At 36.1% G+C, this 20,695-nt stretch overlaps 1 protein-coding gene across 1 annotated transcript; it reads right to left on the bottom strand.

The window, feature by feature from the left end:
• Window positions 1-16,498: 16,498 nt before the first annotated feature.
• On the bottom strand, window positions 16,499-16,846 carry LOC149844921 (SAUR-like auxin-responsive protein family). Its single transcript, XM_089986536.1, has one exon. The coding sequence runs from the start codon at window positions 16,844-16,846 to the stop codon at window positions 16,499-16,501; it is 348 nt and encodes a 115-aa protein (XP_089842662.1).
• Window positions 16,847-20,695: the final 3,849 nt, after the last annotated feature.

The following is a 20,695-nucleotide window of genomic DNA, read 5'->3' as shown; positions in this document are numbered from 1 at the left end:
GAGTTTGTGGACATCTTTTCAAGAGATTTTCTTGGTTTACTACCAGCAAGTGTCATGGAGTTCTTATTAGATTTGGTACCTGGTATAACTCTTGTATCCAAAACACCATACTGTATGGCCCCTATTGTGGGGTGCTCTTGTTCGTTTTGTTAAGAAGAATTATGGATCTTTATGATTATGCATCTACTATAGGATGCTTAGTCAAGTGACGATTAAGAATAAGTACCCATTGTATTGTTGTTCAAAATTCATCAAATAGGCAATATAATGGAATACCAATCTATCTAAGCAATTTGATGAGAGATTGGTTGTAGGAATTAATCCACACGTTCATAGCTAGACTTCATTATGAGCTGAAAATTAAGGTGCAGGTCAGACGTTTAACTAGCATAATGGAGTGCTACCAGCAGGTACATTTGGCTGAAGAAAAAGTGCACAAATAGGCGAGCAAAAGCATTAGGGTTGGATCGAGTCTAAAATGTAATTAATTTAAAATGGAGTCTTCCTCTAGTAGTGGACCACGTGGGTCCAATATAGTCAATAGTTGGGACGACTACAAAGCATACCCAAAGTCCTCATTTATGCTTAAAAAAAGTCAAATTTAATATAAAAAAATTATCTAATAATGCAATGGTCGAGAGGATGAAAAAGGGGTTTTGCTATCATTGTGATGAAATATGATGCCCCAACTATAAATGTAAGACCATGCATATATATTATGTAACGGATAGTAAAAATGAAAGTGAAGTGGAAGAGGAAAAAGAGAAGGAATAGAAAAATGATGATGAACCACAAGAGAAAGTCATGAAAATATCATTCCATGCACTTGTTATAGTGAAAGTGTCTCAAACCATGAGAGTTCAAGGTACTCTCAAAGGTACCAGGATATCAATCCTCATAGATACAGACAGCACACACAACTTTATTTACACTAAAACCACAAGAAAACTATGTGGCTAGTCACTTTGCACACGCCTTTCGAGGTTACCAAGCTAAGTGCCCAAACTTGGCCCTAGAGATCCAAGGCACTACTTTTCACCTGAATGCATTTGTCCTGCCCATGAGAGGGGCAAACTTAATCCTAGAACTACAATAGTTAGAGACCTTGGATACCATCATATAGGATTTTAAGTACATGAAAATAACATTTTCAAAATAAGAATCAGCAAGTCGAGATAGCCACCTAGAGGACTTCCCCAAAAATAGAAGGCTCTAAGCATATGCTTAAGATGATGCACCAAGGAGGGCAATTATTCTTGCTTCACGCACTAGATGGTGGTTCCCAAGAAACCATTGCTTTCGAAGTGGAAAACATAGTTGTTGAGTTTGATGTTGTTTTTTCGAAGGTCAAGGAGCTCCCTCCTAAGAGGTCTTATGACCACCACATTCCAATTATATTGGGAGCACAACGGGCCAATGTTAGACCATATAGATATGCCAAAATTCAGAAAGATGAAAATGAGAAAACTCTCGTATCTGTGAAGAAGGAGGAAACATTGTCTAGCCAATCCTCTCTATGTATGGTAGAGAGGTTTCCATCCTAGCTAGAAGAATTAACAGAATCGAGTAGCATCCCCTACCTCCTTTCACTCAATTCTAGAGTTATCCAAACCAACATAAGTCCCTTATTATGGCTGCTACCTGCAAACTCAAGATCTATGTGGTAGTGTATCTCAGTGGTTTGAGAGGTATAAGAAAAATAAGGTCAAACAACCAAATTGAGTAGGTCAAAATTAGACCCGATACACAATATGGGTCAAATCAGGTAGGTCAAATCAACTTGAACATTTCAGATCCCAAAAATGGATATATGTGACCAAGTGGGGATGGTTGATCAGCAGAATCACAATTAACAGGGCTTCAACATTAGCTTCTTTAGGTAAAAGGTGTTACGCTTCAAGACAAAGATACAAGAAGGGCTTAGGCCCTTGAAAGGGATAAAAGACCAGCCTAGGGAGGCATGACCTCATGTGAATCACATAGAGGAGAGGGCGAAACATGAAGAAGGAGAGAAAGAAGAAGGGAAGAAAGATGTCTAGAGAGATAAATAGAAGTTCTAAGAAAGCTTTAATATTATTTTATTACATTAAAGGGAAACCCCAGACCTCTATTTATAGATGAGAGGCTAGAGATAAAGTCCCTACATAATCACATAAGCCATAAAAAGTCTTATTGTAAAACAAGAATTAGACTAGAGAGATGATTTTAAAGTCCTATCTAAGTTATGACTCTTACTCTAATTAAAAGTCTTAATTAAAACAAACTCGAGAAGACATAATTAGAGTCTCCCTAATCACCTTCCTAGAGAGGTGAGGATGTTTCACCCTGGTCTTCTTAATTAACGCCCTCCTATGTGGGCCCCGCAGACTTGCCCTCCGTGTTTTTGTGTAGACAAGTGTCATGCACTTTTTTTTTCTGGTATGAACATGTTTCCATTAAATTTTCTACATGTGAAGATGACACGGCCTCATCTTCCACATCACTCTTATGGGTCCCACCTAGACTTGGATAACCCTCACTGCCTGCAAGAAAAGGTGTGTACATCCTAGAGCTCAGATTCACAGCATCTTCTGAAATTTGGATCATAACACCATTCTTGTCACTCAAACTTATAAAGAATAAGGATGAATCCTGAAGGTTTTGTGTTGATTACATAGCCTTGAATACAATCATGATCAAAGGCAAGTACTTGATTCTAGTGATTGAGGAATTATTGGACAAACTTCATGACACAATGTATTTCAATAAACTAGATCTCAGAATCGATTATCACCAAATTTGAGTAGCCTCGAAAGATGTGCACAAGACTACCCTTCAAACCCATGATGGCCACTACGAGTTCACAGTGATGCTCTTCAGACTTACAAATGCACTAGCTACTTTTCAGAGTTTGATGAATGTGATATTTTGGCCCTACTTTTGGAGGTTCATGTTGTTGTTCTTTGATGACATTGATCTACAATCAGACTTAGCAATGAGCACCTCTTACAACCAGCAAACACATGGCCAAATCGAGGTATTGACCAGATGCCTCAAGACATATTTGAAAGCTTTTGTAGGGGACCAATGACCACAATGGGTTAAATTGCTCCCTTGGGTTAAGTGGTCCTACAATACTAGTCGTCATTCGACCATTCAGATGACCCCTTTCAAGGCTTTATGCGGGCATTGTGCAATCAATATTCCTAGAAAAAATGCAAGAAAATTTAAATAAATAAAGAGAAAGACTTACTTAGGCTTCTGAAGAAACTTTGGCCTCTTCCTCACGATGGTCTCGCAAAATTACATCTTGAGCTTTGTTGATAATGACATTAAAAGGGATTTCCCATGTAGAAAAATGGTTTCTTGAAAGAAACCTGACAAGTTGGAGTTTAATGTTTATACCAGCCTCTCTATAATGCAAAGTAGCATAGGTTGGCACAAACTAGGTGTGAGCAAGCCTATGGGATGATGATTTTGCATGCAAAAATGAGAGAGAGAGAGAGAGAGATCACAAAACCCTTTGGAAGAAAGCTTCAAGAAAACCTAAACGAGAAAGAGAAAAAGTGAGAGAAAATCTAAGGGAAAAAACCCAAGACGAACCCCAAAAACCCAAGAGGAAGAAAGGGAAAGAGTGATCTCTTCTCTAAAACCCAAGGGGGAGAAAGGGTCTTGAGAAGGAGAGCATAGAGTGGGTTGGGGAATGGGTACATTATTTATAGCCCCAGACCCCTCACAAACACTGAGAAAAACAAGCTTGGTGCCAAATGAGCATGTGCCACCAGTCTGTGCCCCCCAAAAACTATCTTAAGTCGGTGGTAGATGGCGATTTGCGGCCAACCTCAGCCTCAAAACTGGATTGTCCAACACGTTTAAAAAAATATTGATATCCCCCTATTTGGGAATCAATTTGATGCATGGTTTGGTGCATTGAAATGCTAACATCCTCTTCTTATTTTATATTCAAAACTAAATTCAAAAGTTTTGGGAGGGTTAGGAATGTGCTTGAAGGTTATATTCAGAGTGATTTTTTGGTTGGTCAGAGAGCTAGAAAACTCTAGTATTTTATGAGATATTTTGAAAGATGTTTTGTGGGTCAAAATACGGTGAAAACCCATTTCTTGGTTGAAATGACCTGAAGCACCTTTGAAATTCCAAATAGTTCTAAATATTTTCGTACTGTTTTGGGATGTTCTTTCTCTTTTGGTAAAGTTTTTGAAATAATCTCTCCTCTCATTTTTGAAATACATTTTTGTTGCTTGGATGTGCTCAAATACACTTGTTTCCTTCAGAATTGGCCCATTAAGTTGACATTCAATTTGAATGAGTGTGAACAAGCATCACGTTTTTAACAAATCACTTAAGTGTGATTTTAGTTGTTGAGGCCAAGACAATTGATTGGGAACCCGGAAAATTCTGGGTGTCGACAATAAATATGAGAGAAAGGGAAGGAAACAAATGTCAACATTGTATATCTAAACACAAACTGAATATGGGCTACTCTGTCAATCTACACTATGATTAATGATAGTTGGATTGTGGGTACTCTTGTCTGTAATTTTGTGGATATTTTCCTCAAAATACGATGGATCATAAGACTCTTCATGGAAGGAGATACAGATTAATGATTTTACTCTTGTTTGAAGATGTTAATGCTTCAAAGGTTGTCATTGAGGCATCTAGGAAGGATAGTGCCTATCTTGCTGGTTGAGTGTTGGAAGGTAGATCGTTATCAAGTGCCATGGATATCACAACGAGGGAGTTCTTATTCTAGTTTGAAAGAACCTGTTGATCTTTAGATCCCTAAGAAATGTAATTAAATTCCTAGACAGCTAGTCAAATTAAGAATCCTCATATTTGATAACAAAATAGCAATGACCGAGATTATCGTAATCCTAGAGGGATTACAAGCTACGGCAATAAAAAAGAAAAGTTTCAAAAGCAGTCAAATGAAAAAGGAAAGTTTGAAAAACATAAGTAAAGTTTGAAAAACATAAGTAAAGTTTAAAAAGAAAACTAATGGGAAGTAAATCAACTTGGTCGTTGGTTGCAAATCCTATCAAAATGGACGGCTTGCATATGTATATGTGCTAAACGTGATTCTCATGTATCCAAACAAAGTATAGCATCATATGTATAAATTTACCTCATACCAAGAATAAAATGTTGGTAATGCTCAAGGTCGTGGGCAAGAGGATCCAAAGCCCACGTCCGTTTTTTGTGCTCAAGGAAGAAGAAGTGGGTAGGGCATCCAATGCCCACGATTTTCTTGAAGGGCACTCAAAGCCCACGACATGTTAGTTTTCCTAGTTAATAGGAATTGCTTTTTGTTAGTAGGGAGAAGTGGTTGTGTACGTGTGTTAGCTTTCCTACATTTTAGCCTAGGTTTCTATTTTCGTGTAAAGGGTTTTTGCCCTCTATAAATGTGGTACCTCTTCATGTTAAAAAAGGAAGAGAAGTGTAGAGAGTTGTAGAGATAGTGTGTTAGAGAGAAAAGGGAGTTCGTGACTTAATATATTGTTGAAGTTTTTGCTTTTCAGCTGTTGTACTTTGTGATATTTCAAGTTTTGCACTTTTGCTTTTTACCCTATGTTTCTCTTAAATCTTGGTATCAAAGCACAGGTTCAAATCAGAGCTGGGCGTTTGAGAAAAATGCAATAGGAGCATTGCCGAAGCAAGGAGTTCCTATAGATTCGAAAAAAAAATTGAAGGATAATTGTTGAGTAAGTTTGGTATGGCAAATAATTCTAACTCTCTCAATTTGTCACAATCGTTAGTGCCAATTTTTAATGGTGAAAATTATGAATTCTGGAATATTAAGATAAAGACTTTCTTTATCTCACAATACCTCTGGGAGTTGGTTGAAAATGGCTATGCAGATGTTGAAGGATCAAAGACAGCAGAAAAAATCGATGTCAAAGAAGCTCGAAAGAGAGATGCAAAGGCATTGTTAGTACTACAACAAGCTGTGTCTGAAACCATTTTTCCAACTATTGCTGGTGCTACCAAGTCAAAAGAAGCCTGGCAACTTCTGAAGCAAAAATTTCATGGTGATAAGAAGATCACAACGGTTAAACTTCAAACCTTAAGAAGAGAGTTTGAACCTTTTTCTATGAAAACCAGTGAGTCAATTCAGTGAGTCAACCAATTTTTAATGGTGAAAATTATGAATTCTTGAATATTAAGATAAAGACTTTCTTTATCTCACAATACCTTTGGGAGTTTGTTGAAAATGGCTATGCAGATGTTGAAGGATCAAAGGCAGCAGAAAAAATCGATGTCAAAGAAACTCGAAAGAGAGATGCAAAGGCATTGTTAGTACTACAACAGGCTGTGTCTGAAACCATTTTTCCAACTATTGCTGGTGCTACCAAGTCAAAAGAAGCCTGGCAACTTCTGAAGCAAAAATTTCATGGTGATAAGAAGATCACAACGGTTAAACTTCAAACCTTAAAAAGAGAGTTTGAACCTTTTTCTATAAAAACCAGTGAGTCAATTCAAACTTTCTTTTCTAGACTCTCTACTATTGTAAATCAAATGAAGACCTTTGGTGAAATTTTAGATAATCAAAAAATAGTACAAAAAGTTTTAAGGTGTTTACCTTCTAAATTTGATCATGTTGTTATTGCAATTGAAGAGTCCAAGGATTTATCTGTGTATTCTATTGATGAATTAATGGGGTCTCTTTTAGCCCATGAGCATCGCATAAACAGGTCTTCAGAAAAGACATTGGAACAGGCCTTTCAATCGAAAGTTGAAATTCTAAAAGAAAAGAATACTCAGTTTGATCAAAAGGGTGAAGGTAGAGGTCGAGGACGAGGAAGTTTTAGAGGATCCTTTCGTGGACGTGGAAGAGGTCGAGGAAGGTTTTATGATACACCTCAAAGGAATGATGGAACAAAAAAAGGTAATCAAAATATGTTCTTTAGAGGGAAACAATGTCATTTTTGTAAGAAATTTGGTCATATTGAAGCCCGATGTTTTGAAAAGGCAAAGCAACAAGCAAATTTTGCAGATGAAAATGAAAATTTGTTTCTTGCAAGCATGAATACTAACAGTTGCAAAAGTGAAATGTGATTTATAGACAGTGATTGCAGTAATCATATGATCGGTGATAGAAGTCTTTTTAAGAATATTGATGAGACTGTGAAGTTGAATGTGTGGCTTGGGGATAACAATAAAGTAGACGTCAATGGCAAAGGAACAGTTGCAATCAAGACAAAATCAGGTAATGAACGATACATTCAAGATGTGTATTATGTTCTTGGTTTGGCTCAGAACTTATTGAGTGTAGGGCAATTGGTTAAAAAGGGTTACACTCTTTTATTTGAAAATGACGTCTGTGAGATTAAAAACAACAATGATACAGTTCTTGTAAAAATAGATATGGTTCAAAATAAAATGTTTCCACTTGAAATGATCAAGATAGATGATTGTGCCTTTATGGCAAATGGTGTTGATCAATCTAAACTGTGGCATTTGAGGTATGGGCATCTTTATTTTAATGGTTTGAAACTCTTACATCAAAAAAATATGGTGGTTGGTTTGCCAGCTATTAATTGTACAAATGAGATATGTGAAGGGTGTATTTATGGTAAACAACACCAATTATCATTCCTAGTTGGAAAAGCATGGAGAGCTAAAGAACCTCTTGAATTAGTTCATGCTGATATATGCGGGCCCATGAGAACTCCTTCATTAAACAATAGCAAATATTTTTGCTTTTAATTGACGATTTTACTAGAATAAGTTAGGTGTATTTTCTTACTCATAAATCTCATGCATTTGATAGATTTAAGGAATTTAAGTTCCTTGTTGAAAATAAGAGAAGAAAAACTATAAAAATATTGCGTACAGATAGAGGAGGAGAATTTTTATCTGATGAGTTTGGTTTGTTTTGCAAAGATCATGGTATTCGCAGGCAACTGACAGTAAGAAAGACACCACAACAGAACAGAGTGGCAGAAAGAAAAAATCGTACAGTGGTAGAAATGGCACACAGCATGCTAAGTGAAAAGAAGGTGCCAAATGAGTTTTAGGCAGAAGCCATTAACACTGCAGTACATATCTTAAATGTTTCTCCAACAAAGGCAGTTCGAAACAAAACACCTTATGAGGCCTGGTGGAATCGAAAACCAAATGTAAGTATGTTGAAGGTATTTGGCAGTATAGCATATGCTTTGATTGACTCTTCTGAAAGAACCAAGTTAGATAAGAAGAGTGAAAAGTGCATCTTTGTTGGTTATAGTAATGAAACTAAGGGATATCATCTCTATAATCCTTCTTCTAAAAAATTGATTATAAGAAGGGATGTTATTTTTGATGAAAAAGCATGTTGGGAATGGACCAACAATGAAAGCGTGAAGTTGCAAATTGATGAAGTGGTATCGCAATCAAATCATACTACTGAATCATTATCTCCAGAAACGTCAAGTATGGGAGATGAATTTACAGAAAATATTGAATCCACACTTGATGTGGACACTCCTCCGAAAAAGGTACGGTCTCTAGAGGATATTTATAAATGTGATTTTGCTTTTGTTGTTCTAGAACCATCATCATATGATGAAGCATGCGCAGATAAAAAATGGTTAGATACAATGAAAGAAGAAATGGAGGTCATTAAGAAGAATGACACATGGGAGCTTTCCAACTTGCCACCTGGAAAGGAATCAATTGGAGTAAAGTGGGTTTATAAAGTCAAGTATGATGTTGGTGGAAATGTTAAAAAATATAAGGCAAGGTTAGTTGCTAAAGGGTTCGTGCAAAAATATGGAATTGATTTTACTGAAACGTTTTCACCTGTTGCAAGATTTGAAATTGTGAGAATGATTCTTGTGATTGCAGCTCAATTCAAATGGAAAGTTTATCAATTTGACGTTAAGGCTGCATTTTTAAATGGTTTTCTAAATGAAGTCGTGTATGTTGATCAACCACCTGGATTTGTTGTTAAAGGAAAGGAAGAAAAAGTTTATAAGTTAAAAAAGGCTTTATACTGGCTAAAACAAGCTCCACGTGCATGGTATAGTTGCCTTGATAAATTCTTCCACCAAAATGGTTTTCAAAGAAGTGATAGTGAACCTACACTCTATGTCAAAGTAAATGGGAATGAATTGCTCATAGTAAGTGTCTATGTAGATGATATTATCTACACTGGTTCTTCATTTAAGGTTATTACAGAATTTAAACATAGTATGATGAAAGAATTTGAAATGTCAGATTTGGGGATGCTATGTTTTTTTCTTGGTCTTCATGTCGTGCAATCTGAAGAAGGGATTTTCGTGTCTCAAGAAAAGTATGCTTTGGAACTTGTTATCATCGCAAAAATTTTCCCCTCCCTTGCGAGACGGAAACGAATTTTGCGAGTCAAACTCGACCAAAGTTTTGAAAATGGTTTTTGAAAATTAACTTGCCTCCGTTTTGAAAATTTGCGGGAAAATTCCGTGGAATGGGATCCGCCTGTCGGTACGAGGTTCAACCGTTCCTAGCGCCTTTACCAGGGGTAATTGAACCAAGGACCAATTATGTGCTTTAGCTCGAGTCAAATAGCTAAATTATGCTCTATTTTTTCTAGAATGCACAAAGAATCAGGCTTGTGCTATGAAATTTTGAAAATAATGCAAGTTTGAGAAAATTTGATGTTTGCTTTGAAAAATTGAAATATGCTTGAAAATTGATTGGAAAAGTACTTGAAAATTGAATTCCTGGGAAAATCATTGAAGTTCATTGGAAATCAAAAATTTGCATTGGAAAATGAATACTCAGGAAAACTTGTACTTTCGAAAATCGATTTTGAGATTTAGATTGCTTTTATGAGGAAATGGATTTGAGAATTCTGAGAAACTCAAGAAATTCATTGGAAAAGGATTTCTGAAAAGGAAAATGAATTCTCATGAAAACGAGAATTCTAAGAAGATTGATTTCTGAAAACTTGAGATTTTGAAATTTGAGAATGTTAAAACATAGGAAAATCTTGATTTGAACTTGGGAAATGCCTTGAAATCTCATTTGAAAATTTTGAATTCTGAGAAAATCTAATCCTGAGAAACTTGGAAATTTTTGGGAAAACTGATTTATCTGAAATTGAAATTGGAAAATGAATTTGAAAATAATGCAATTTGAATGATATGAATGAATGAATGAATATGAATTTAAAAGAGCATTTCAATTGAGGAATTGGGAAATCTTTTTAAAACTTTGAGAAATGCAATGCATTTTGAAGTTAACCTAAGAGTGTAGGCTGAATGGGGCTGATATAAAGATCATAAATCTTGATTTTCTTCGTATTCTGACTATGGCCATAAATACGAATCCCACCGAGTTTATAAACTCCATAAAAGCTTGTGCACGTGTCATTCGTGTAAACCATAGTGGATTTGAAATATATGCACATGGATCATACATCAGATATTGGAATTTTGCATAAATTAAACTATATGCAATGCAGCCCTATTCTAAGCAGAAAAGTAACTCTTATTCTAAATATTACATTAATTTTTACATTGAATTGAAATAAAAGAAATAAAAGCTAAATCTTCTTCTTGAATGTTCCTGCAAAACTAGAAAACAAGGTTAGCACAAAAATGTAGGTTTTTCTGAATTTATCCGAAAATATGGGAAATTATCGGATATTATTCAGATATAAACCCAAAATCATACCCCCTTTGATATAAACATGATAAATAATGAATAAATTTCGAAAATAAACTTGAAAATTCGAAATTGGGGTCAAAATGACCAAAATACCCCTGATGACCTTGAAATCAGAGTTTTTTGAAAGAATTTTTGTAAATTTTAGAATTTTGAAAATTAAATGAAATAAATCAAACATAATATGATAAAATATGATGATATGCATGAAATTTTGGAGAATTAGAAATTGAAATTTCGAAATTTAGGTCAAAATGACCAAAATACCCCCGATAACAAGACTATGGCCTTGAAACCAGGGTTTTCTGAAATAAATTTTGCAAAAATAAAAAATGTGAAATGCAAATGACATTTAAATTAACCCTAATATAATTCTATATTCTCATGTACATAATAAAAACCTTAAAATGACGAAAATATCATAAAATATCAAATTTAACCTGATTTTCGCCTGATTTTCGCTTCTGAACTTAAAGATAAACTAACACATGGAGCAAATGAACTTGGAATTAAGCCAAATTTGGCATGGACACCTAAAATATTCCTAAAAACAGAATGGAGCTCGAAAATCTAATTTTTTTGTATTTTGAAATATGGAAATTCAAGTAAAAACCTTAAATTTTGTGATTTTTGCCTAAAATGTTGATTCTAAAGGGAATTTAGGATATCAAACTTCCATAAAAATTTCCCAAATTTTATGGGATGACATAGGACAGTAAGGCAAGGATTTTTTCATTTTACACTTTCTGGTTTTGACCAATGGTCGGAGCTGTGTAACTCCGGCAAGTCGGATCGGAATCCGGTGACTCTAGGATTTGGTGGAAACAGACAAGTTTCGGAATAAAATGTGGAAAAATTGTAAACAAATGTAAAAAAAGCTGAAATTGTGGGAAAATGTCCATGAAAAACATAGGAAAATTTTGTTTTTTTACAGAACTAGGATTCAGTTACGGTTTGGAAAAGGGCACGCTGTTATCAGAGACCCGAATCTCTGAAATTTTAGGATATTGAAATCTGTCAGACAGAAAATACAATTTTGGGAAAAATACTGAAACAGTTCCAAAAATCCCCAAATGTTGGGAAATGACAGGAAAACATGTTATAAACAACTTTCATGTTGAAAGTTTTTGCAGACGAGCTACAGATTGAGCGCACTCGATGCAGTAAGGTCTGTCTATACCCTGACAAAGGAAAATCAAGATTTTTCCAGGGGTCTGGGAAATCCTATTTTTGACAGGGGTCAAAACTAATTGTAAAAATATAAAAATTTCCAGATCATTAGTAGATTCAATTATAAATCCACTGTGATTTTTGAAAGAAAATCCGGATCTTCCACAGGGGTGATCTTGAGTTCATAAGTCTGCCAAAAATGTGTCCAGAATTTTACAGGGTTTAAAACCCAGTCTATTATTTGATTTTTAAAGAGGGGTTCCGAAACCCAAATCCATCCGGATTTTTGGCAGGAGATCACTGACAAATAGTCATATTCAACATAAAAATATTGAAATTTATTGACATGGATTCATGCATGAAATAACAGCATATCTACACGCCTAAAATTAAAATTAATGAGTTATCAATGATGTTTTGATGAAATTAAACTAAATAATATAAAATGATGCAACAAAATTAAAAGCAACGTTTGAAACATGAAATCTACCTAAAGCTAAAAATAAAATAGGGTATAATTGGAGAGACACAATCTTTATTTATGTTAGCCATTGAAGTGAGAGGCTTCATCCATGGAGCGAATAAAATAGCTCACTCGATAGCTCTATAGTAACCAAAACAAACAAATAAAAAAATTTTCAACGAGCCAAAGGGGTCTCACCTTGGTATCTTTGCTGCAACTTGCTGGGAGTTGAAGAAGATTGAAGATGATGGCTGTGGTAGCTGTCACAAAAGGGGTTGGCTGGCGGTTCCCTCATGGTGGCTGCTAGAAGGTGATCCGGAGGTGGCTGCTAGAAGGCTGAACTTGAAAGGGCTGCAACGAGATGGTGCTGAACCAGCCTTGCTAGAAAAGGAGGTGGTTGGCTGCTATGGTGTGCAGTTGGTGGTGTTGAAGGAAGAAGGTGGGAGTGCTGTGTAATGAGAACCAAGGGAGAGAGAGAGAGAGAGAGAGAGAGAGAAGGGGTGCAGCCGTGAGAGACTTCCCCCCTTTTCTTTTCTTTTCTTTTTGGTTTTTCTCACTTCGGGCCTAATAAAAATTTCCTAAGTTTCTCATGGAAATCAAGATTAGTCAGAGGGAAGAAGAGAGGATTCAAGGCATACTACATGGGCTGGACAATATGGAAAAGGAAGGAAGGAAAGAAAGGGAGAAGAAAGAAGAAAAAGAAAAGGAAAGAAAGGAAGAAGAAAATAAAAGAAAAAGGGAAAAAGAAAAAGGAAAGAAAGGAAGGGATAGGGGGCTGGAGGTTTGGGCGACCACCTTGTGGGTCCCACCTTAGGTAAAATAAAAAAATAAAGAAAATAAAGGAAATGTGAATTTTTTTTCTTTTTTCTATATAAATTAAAACGAAAAATGCAAATGGATGGATCATCTCAGAGCGGGTCCAAATTCCACTTTTGAAACTCATTTTGACGATTAGAGGGGTAAAATAGTTTTTTCAGAAAATTTCCAAACGAAACGAGCTATTTTTGGCAGTTTTTGAAACGAGCTCAGATTTTAAAGTTCAATACCCCGTTGCAAAGTAAATCCAGTGTAGAATTTGAAAATTTAATTTTGAATAAAATCCAGATTGTTTTTCTTGAGAAAATATTTCCAAATTTATTTTCAGACGAAACGAGCTATTTTTGGCAGTTTTTTAAACAAGCTCGAATTTTGAAGTTCAATACCCTGTTGCGAAGCAAATCCAGTGTAGATTTTGAAATTTTAATTTTGAAAGAAATCCAGATTGTTTTTCTCAAGAAAATATTTCCAAACGAAATGAGCTATTTTTGGCAGTTTTTGAAATGAGCTCGAATTTTGAAGTTCAATACCCCATTGCGAAGCAAATCCAATGTAGAATTTAAAATTTTGAGTTTGAAATAAATTCAGATTATTTTTCTTGAGAAAATATTTCCAAATTTAGACTCTCGGGGGTAAAAATGTCAATTTTGAAAACCCAGGGTTTGAAATTGATTTCTGAAAACTTTTAAAACTCAATCTGGATTAAAATTTATAAAACTGGAGTTCTGGACTTCGAAAATGAAATCAAATGTGATGAAATATTATGAAATGCTGAGAAATGGTATGAAATGATGAGAAATGACATGCGAAATGCAGCCTCTGAATGAAGAATTTTGGATGTTAGACCCCGATTGACAGTTGTACCAGTTCAAAAAGCATTAAAATTGATAAAATTTGCAAAATAGCTCAAGAAATGGTTTTTGGGACTCTACTGGGCTAGAGTGACACTGAAAATTGAGGTTTGAGCTGAATTAAACTAAGATGAGCTAGATTGAGCGGGATTCTATAGTTTTAGAACTCAAATAAACTGACCAAACACTGACTAAACTGACCTTTCCGACTGAATTTTCAAGAAAAGTTGTCATTTTTAAAGAAATGGTATAGAATGGTCACTGGAGCGAAGTGAATTACGAACCTGAACTAGGTTTGAGCTAAAACAAAGGTTACTAATACTGATATGAACTAAAATCAAAGCTCAAACACTGGCTCGACTGACTGAACTCAGCTCAGTTTCAGCTGAAATGGGCTCCTGGACACTTGGAAATGGTTTTGAACTGAAGCTTGAGCGCTTGAACTCCTGATGAGCTCAAGTTAGACTCTGGGGAATATGACTGACTATGACTGACTGACTCAGAGACAATTGGCTTGGATTTGAGCAAGAAATGAGCTCATTTCTAAAGAAATGATCCCATTTTGGCAAGAATTGTCAGAAATGAAAATGGTCTTCTCACTGTGAGCTCAGATGAGCTTTGGAATGACTGATATTCTAAATGTTCTGAACTGACCAATGAGCTTTGTTAACTCCGACTGACTAGGGTCCGGGATGACCTAGGGGTAAAATGGTAATTTTCCAAGTGAAAATGGGTAAAATGGTGATTTTCTGAAACTGACTCGGGGTTTGACTCCTACACTGACCTAATAGGGTTGGCACTGCCTGAGGAGGATTGTTTGAGAATGGATTTTGAAAATTTGGGGTGTTTACAGAACTGCTCAAAAAATCAAAGATGTTGAATTGCAAAGTTTGTGAAACTCCGATGAATGCGAATGAAAAATTGAGTTTGGAAGATGGAATGGCAAGAGCAAATGAAAGATGTTTTAGAAGCTTGGTCGGTGGATTAATGTATTTAACTCACACTCGGCTAGACATTGTATTCTCAGTCAGTATGATCTCAAGATTTATGCACAATCCATCTGTGCAACATCTAGGCGCAGCAAAAAGAATTCTCCGCTATATACGGGCAACAATCAATTATGGAATTTTTTATAATCATGTTACTGACTTTAATTTGATTGGATTTACTGACAGTGATTGGGCAGGTTCAATGGATGATCGAAAAAGCACAAGCGGGTTTGCTTTCAGTTTTGGTTCAGGCATTGTGTCGTGGTGTTCAAAGAAACAAAATTCAATAGCGCTATCATCTTCAGAAGCGAAATATATTGCTGCTACATCTGCTACCTGTCAAGCAATCTGGATGAGGCGTGTTATGAAGGATTTGCATGTAGAGCAAAATCTCCCAACAAAGCTCTATTGTGATAATCAGTCTACAATTTCTATTGCTAAAAATCCTACTTTTCATGGTAGGACAAAGCACATTGAGCTTAGATATCATTTTATAAAGGATGCAGTGGAAAAAGGTGAAGTAGTGCTGAAGCATTGCTCTACAAATGACCAAGTTGCTGATGGCTTCACAAAAGCCTTGTCATCTAAAAAAATTTTGATGTTCAGAGAATCCATAGGCGTGCAAGGCATTTCACATTAAGGGGAAAAATGTTGGTAATGCTCAAGTTCGTGGGCAAGAGGATCCAAAGCCCACGTCTGTTTTTTGTGCTCAAGGAAGAAGAAGTGGGTAGGGCATCCAATGCCCACGATTTTCTTGAAGGGCACTCAAAGCCCACGATATGTTAGTTTTCCTTGTTAATAGGAATTGCTTTTTGTTAGTAGGGAGAAGTGGTTGTGTACGTGTGTTAGCTTTCCTACTTTTTAGCCTAGGTTTTTATTTTCGTGTAAAGGGCTTTTGCCCTCTATAAATGTGGTACCTCTTCATGTTAAAAAATGAAGAGAAGTGTAGAGAGTTGTAGAGAAAGTGTGTTAGAGAGAAAAGGGAGTTCTTGACTTAATATATTGTTGAAGTTTTTGCTTTTCAGCTGTTGTACTTTGTGATATTTCAAGTTTTGCACTTTTGCTTTTTACCCTACTTTTCTGTCATAAAACACGAAGAAGAGAGCAAGTTTTTCTGATCTTGGACGTAGGCCCTCACGGACCGAACCACATAATTCTTTTTGTATTCTTTTGCCTTCTTCCTGTTTCGTCTTTTGCATTAAGCTTCACCCTAATATCTCTTAGGAACATTGCCAGAGAACCCAAGCAAGCCTGGTAGTTTCTAAGATATTCTTTTGCTCAATAACATGATTTTGTTCAAGGATACAAGTGCATGATTTTTTATGTTGCAATTGGCTACTTTTTATATATATCTATATATATATAGGAGGGTGCTAACCCAAGCTTGTCAATTAAAAAAAAAACACAAAGCGAGTATGTAGTTAAAAGAAATATGTTAACTATTTACTGTCACAAGTGACGAAACATCCCGAAATACTAAAATGAGATGCTATCAGATGCTATAGTACATAGATGACAAAATGGAAAACTTGTGTTTCTTTCCACATTTTCAAATCACCGATTGTGTTGCGCCAATTCTTTTACCACTGGCCCTTGAAGAAAGCAGAAGGAAAAGAGTCCCTTCTCTCTTTCCTACACTGTCCAGCCAATATGCTCTCGAGCTCGCTGGGATGGCACAAAACTGTTAAAATACTTTGTTGGGCATACCCATACTCCTCTTCAGCCTCCTCCAATAGCCTGATAAAGGCAGGGTTGGATAGGAAACTCAAGGGCACCACAAACCTCTTTGAAACACCATCAGAGATGGCCAACACAGCAAAATGCCCCTGCTTTACCTCACGTGCATGCTCTTCACTATAGCGAGGTAGGGACGTTGATCTGGTCAGCTTCCTTTGAACTTTGCCAACGACACCCTTAAGCAAGGCCATCTTGAACACAATATTCTTGCAATTTCTCGGGAAAATGAAACAGATGATCTATTGAAGGTAGATGTTTTTTCTTTTTTGTAAAAAGATTGCTGGAAGATGGTGGGAGAGATCAGCTGAGGGCTCTCTTTATAGGGTGTTTGATAGAGGGTATGTAAGATCCAGAAGGATCAACTTGGTTCGAAGTCTAAGATGGTGCATGTGAATGCCTGCTTGTCCTTGTTAGATTTGTCCTCTCACAACACAACAAGGCCGGCATGGTATGGGGCCCATTTGGCTTTGTTTTTTCTGGAGGGCTGGGATAAGGGTCTTGCCATGATCTTACAGTTGCACTTGCAACAACAGTTGAGATAAAACAAAAAAGCCTTAGCAAGACTGGGTACCTTCATTTATGATAATGCATTGTAAAAAGCTTCAGGTTTTGATCAACTTTTTTTTTTTAATTTTCGCAGAGAAACTGCACCCAGGATCAGAGATCTAGTGGTGCTGACTTTGCCTGCCGTGCTTATGATCAGTGTCCTCGCAGAGTAAAACTCCATGGGCTTAACCCTTACCCTCAAGGAGTGAGGTTTTGATCAGTTGGAAACCACAATTTTTGAATTTATCCAATAAAATTTAAGTCGGGAATTCAGTGACTTGAAGAAAGGTAGGACATATTGGTGGAGCCGTATCAAGTTTTAATCACAAAAGAAAGGAAATGGATGGTTATCAATGTCATTTATTTCCCAGTCAGATATGGATATTAATAGGTTTCATGCTTCTTTAAAAAAAAAAATAGGTTTCTGGCAAACACTAGTACAACCTAATTTAACCGAAATGAATTGTGGGAGTGTCCAAGTCCATGTGGTGCATTCATAAACGTCAGATCTTATATTCTAAAAGATAAATAAAAACAAATGATCTTAAATATCATTGGTTCAAAGATGTTGGATGCAGATTTGGATAATACTTTTCGTAATTTAATGTCCCTGATCTCTACAGCTGGACCAGTTTTGCACCTACATAAAGTTACCTGTCTGCACTCACCTATTTGAAAAAGTAAGAAATTCTTTTTCAAAGGCTAACCAGACGATCCACTTGTGGTTCAGTTCAACATGAACAGGCCGGCTTTTGGCTCAGCCGACTAGGGTCATAAAGGCTAGTTAAGTAATAATAAATACAGTGCAGATCAAAGTTGAATGTTTGACATGCAAGCAATAGGTTTAAACTTAAAATCCTATTACTTCCAGCTTTGAAACAATGTATATTCTCCATGAACGAGCAAGCTTAACCACTCAATAAATCTAGAGTTCAAACCCTGTTACTGCCAGCTTTAAAATAATGCATTTTTCGTTTAGAAACGAGCAAGCTTGAGCTTAGTTTGTTTAGCTCAGGAGGCTCGTCATGAGCTTGGCTCAGCATAAAATGAGCACCTCACGTTCAATCCATACGCCCTTTCTTTCAAAATAAAATCCGTAAGTCCTACACAAAGGTCAAACTTTTTTAGAATACCATAAGGCGAAAAAAAAAATTAAGGAAACAAAAAGATAAAATTAGCAAATTGTATTTTAATATCCTAAAAGATGCCAAATAAAAAAGGCACCGGGACGAGAGAGAGAGAGAGAGAGAGAGTCTCACGTACCAATTGAGGGGTAAAAGATGGAGTTGAACTCTGAAACCCATGCAGCGCTTCACTTTCGCCATGCTGACCTTTTGGAGGACATAACAACGTGTCAAACTTTGAAAACCGTGGGTATGTTGCTATTTCATGTATGATCGAAGCAGCGTAGCCTTTCCCCATCTTCCCTTCCAACTTTATGTCTCATGGTTTTCAAGCCCTGACGATTTTGCATGGTATGTGATGATGATAGGCTTCATCAGCAAAAGCTTGCCTTCTGCCTCTCTCACCGGCCACCTGAGCACTACTTGTCCCACAGAAGGGGCCTAACCCACCCTGCTGCCATAATGGAAAGAAAGCAGGTCCAGTGACAATAAAGGGCGTGAAGATGTTCTTTTGCTTTTCTTTTTTATGACTAAGAACCTTCACCCAAGCGAGGAAAACCCCGGCGGGGCCCCAGCGTGAAGATGTTATCTTGCTGATAAAAAATTTGTGTTGCGTCTCTCGTGTATAGATCACCTTGTTGGCACCATGCACTGTACGCATTTTTAATTCAGGCCAGGAATAAGGATATTTTTTTCTGACAACTTATTTCTTATGTTTGTCTAAAAAAGATAGAAGTACGTATATGTACTTGATTCATAAACATGATACTGATTAAAAAAAATATATTTAAATGTATGACACGGTGACTTATATATATATATATATATATATATATATATATGTGTGTGTGTGAGAGAGAGAGAGAGAAAGGAAGGGTGGGAGGGGTATTAATAACAAAGTATTTTGTATTCCACACTTGCAGAAATTTCTTGTTTTTGTATTAAGAAAGTGATTTTTATATTAAATCTTAATATAATACAATTAGCATAGATTATTTTAAGTTACCCAATTGGGGGCCAATTTTGTAAATTTTGAGAAATGAGATGAGAGTGCGTTCTATCTCTCTATCTCTTCATTTGTGACATGATTAGTGAAAAGACAAAAGAAAGAAAAGAAAGTGATATGTCACAACCCTCTCTCGCTCTGCTTTAACTCATACGAGTGCAAAACTTTTTGTTTTAATATGTAGTGGTAAAAATATGCATGCAAAGTATGAGACACAAGTCATGGGCATGTCATAATGTACAAGGCATTATATGCCGTGTGGTACGGTGCCATGTATGACACACGCGTGTTACTGTGACGTAGATCGTATGTCACAAAAATAAAATATGGGTTACTACCTGACATGCATGTGATATGAGTTCAAGATGTGATCTTATAAATTTCTTTAAAAAAAAAGATACTTGGAAACATTTTTTTTCAATTCTTAATCGATAAAAAACTATTTTTTTTATTTTAATATATAACAATGTATTTTTTTGAAATATTATTCAAATTATTAAAAATGTTAAGATATTAAAATAATCTCTGTCGAAAAGGTTATTTTATGCTTATCAGATCCAAATTTGGTATTTACCATTTCCGTCCAAATCCTAATCCAATTAACCACTATTCGAAAAGGTTGAACTTACTAAAACATGCATCTGAACATAATCCGGATCCGACCTGCTTATATATCCCTACATGTGGTAGACTGAGAAGCACAAATGGTAGGCTTACATGATTAACTGCAGTTTTGTTCATTTGTGTCGTGTGTCATCAAGTTGGTTGTGTTATTGTACCGATCTATACGGCAAGAGGCCCCCATATCACGTTGATTTATCACGGTGGTTGAGGACAGGCACCTCAGTATGGTCAGTGCAGAGGCATGTGTTCCCACGAGCCTTCCCTTAGAAATGTCCCCATCATGCAACTGCAGACTTGAATAATATATAGGAATGACACTTTTGTTGGCTGCGGTACCCAACTTAAATAGCACTGCAGGTTGCCGACACCCAAAGGAGTCTCATAGGCGGAGCCCCCCGGGGGTGTGGGGGGCAGAACTCCAACATTCACATATTCGACCTTGCAAAAAATACAACATTTACATATACATTTATCTTCTTCTAACCATCCATAACTCCAATATACATATTTTTAATCCTGAAAAAACATAACATTTTACAAATACATTCACATATATTTATCTTTCTTTGACCTTTCATAACTTCAACATTCACATATTTGATCTAGCAAAAAATATAATATTTACACATATATTCATCTTCCTTTAACCCTCCATAACTACAACATTCACATTTTTAACCTTGCATTTACATAGATTCAACCCTATATGAAAAGAAAATTCAAATACAGTTATATTCACA

This window comes from Nuphar pumila, chromosome 2 (genome assembly GCF_984573655.1).
Source record: "Nuphar pumila chromosome 2, dmNupPumi1.hap1.1, whole genome shotgun sequence".
Classification (NCBI taxonomy): Eukaryota; Viridiplantae; Streptophyta; class Magnoliopsida; order Nymphaeales; family Nymphaeaceae; genus Nuphar; species Nuphar pumila.
The sequence above is the reverse complement of the archived record's forward strand: the minus strand, read 5'-3'. Positions and strand labels throughout refer to the sequence as shown.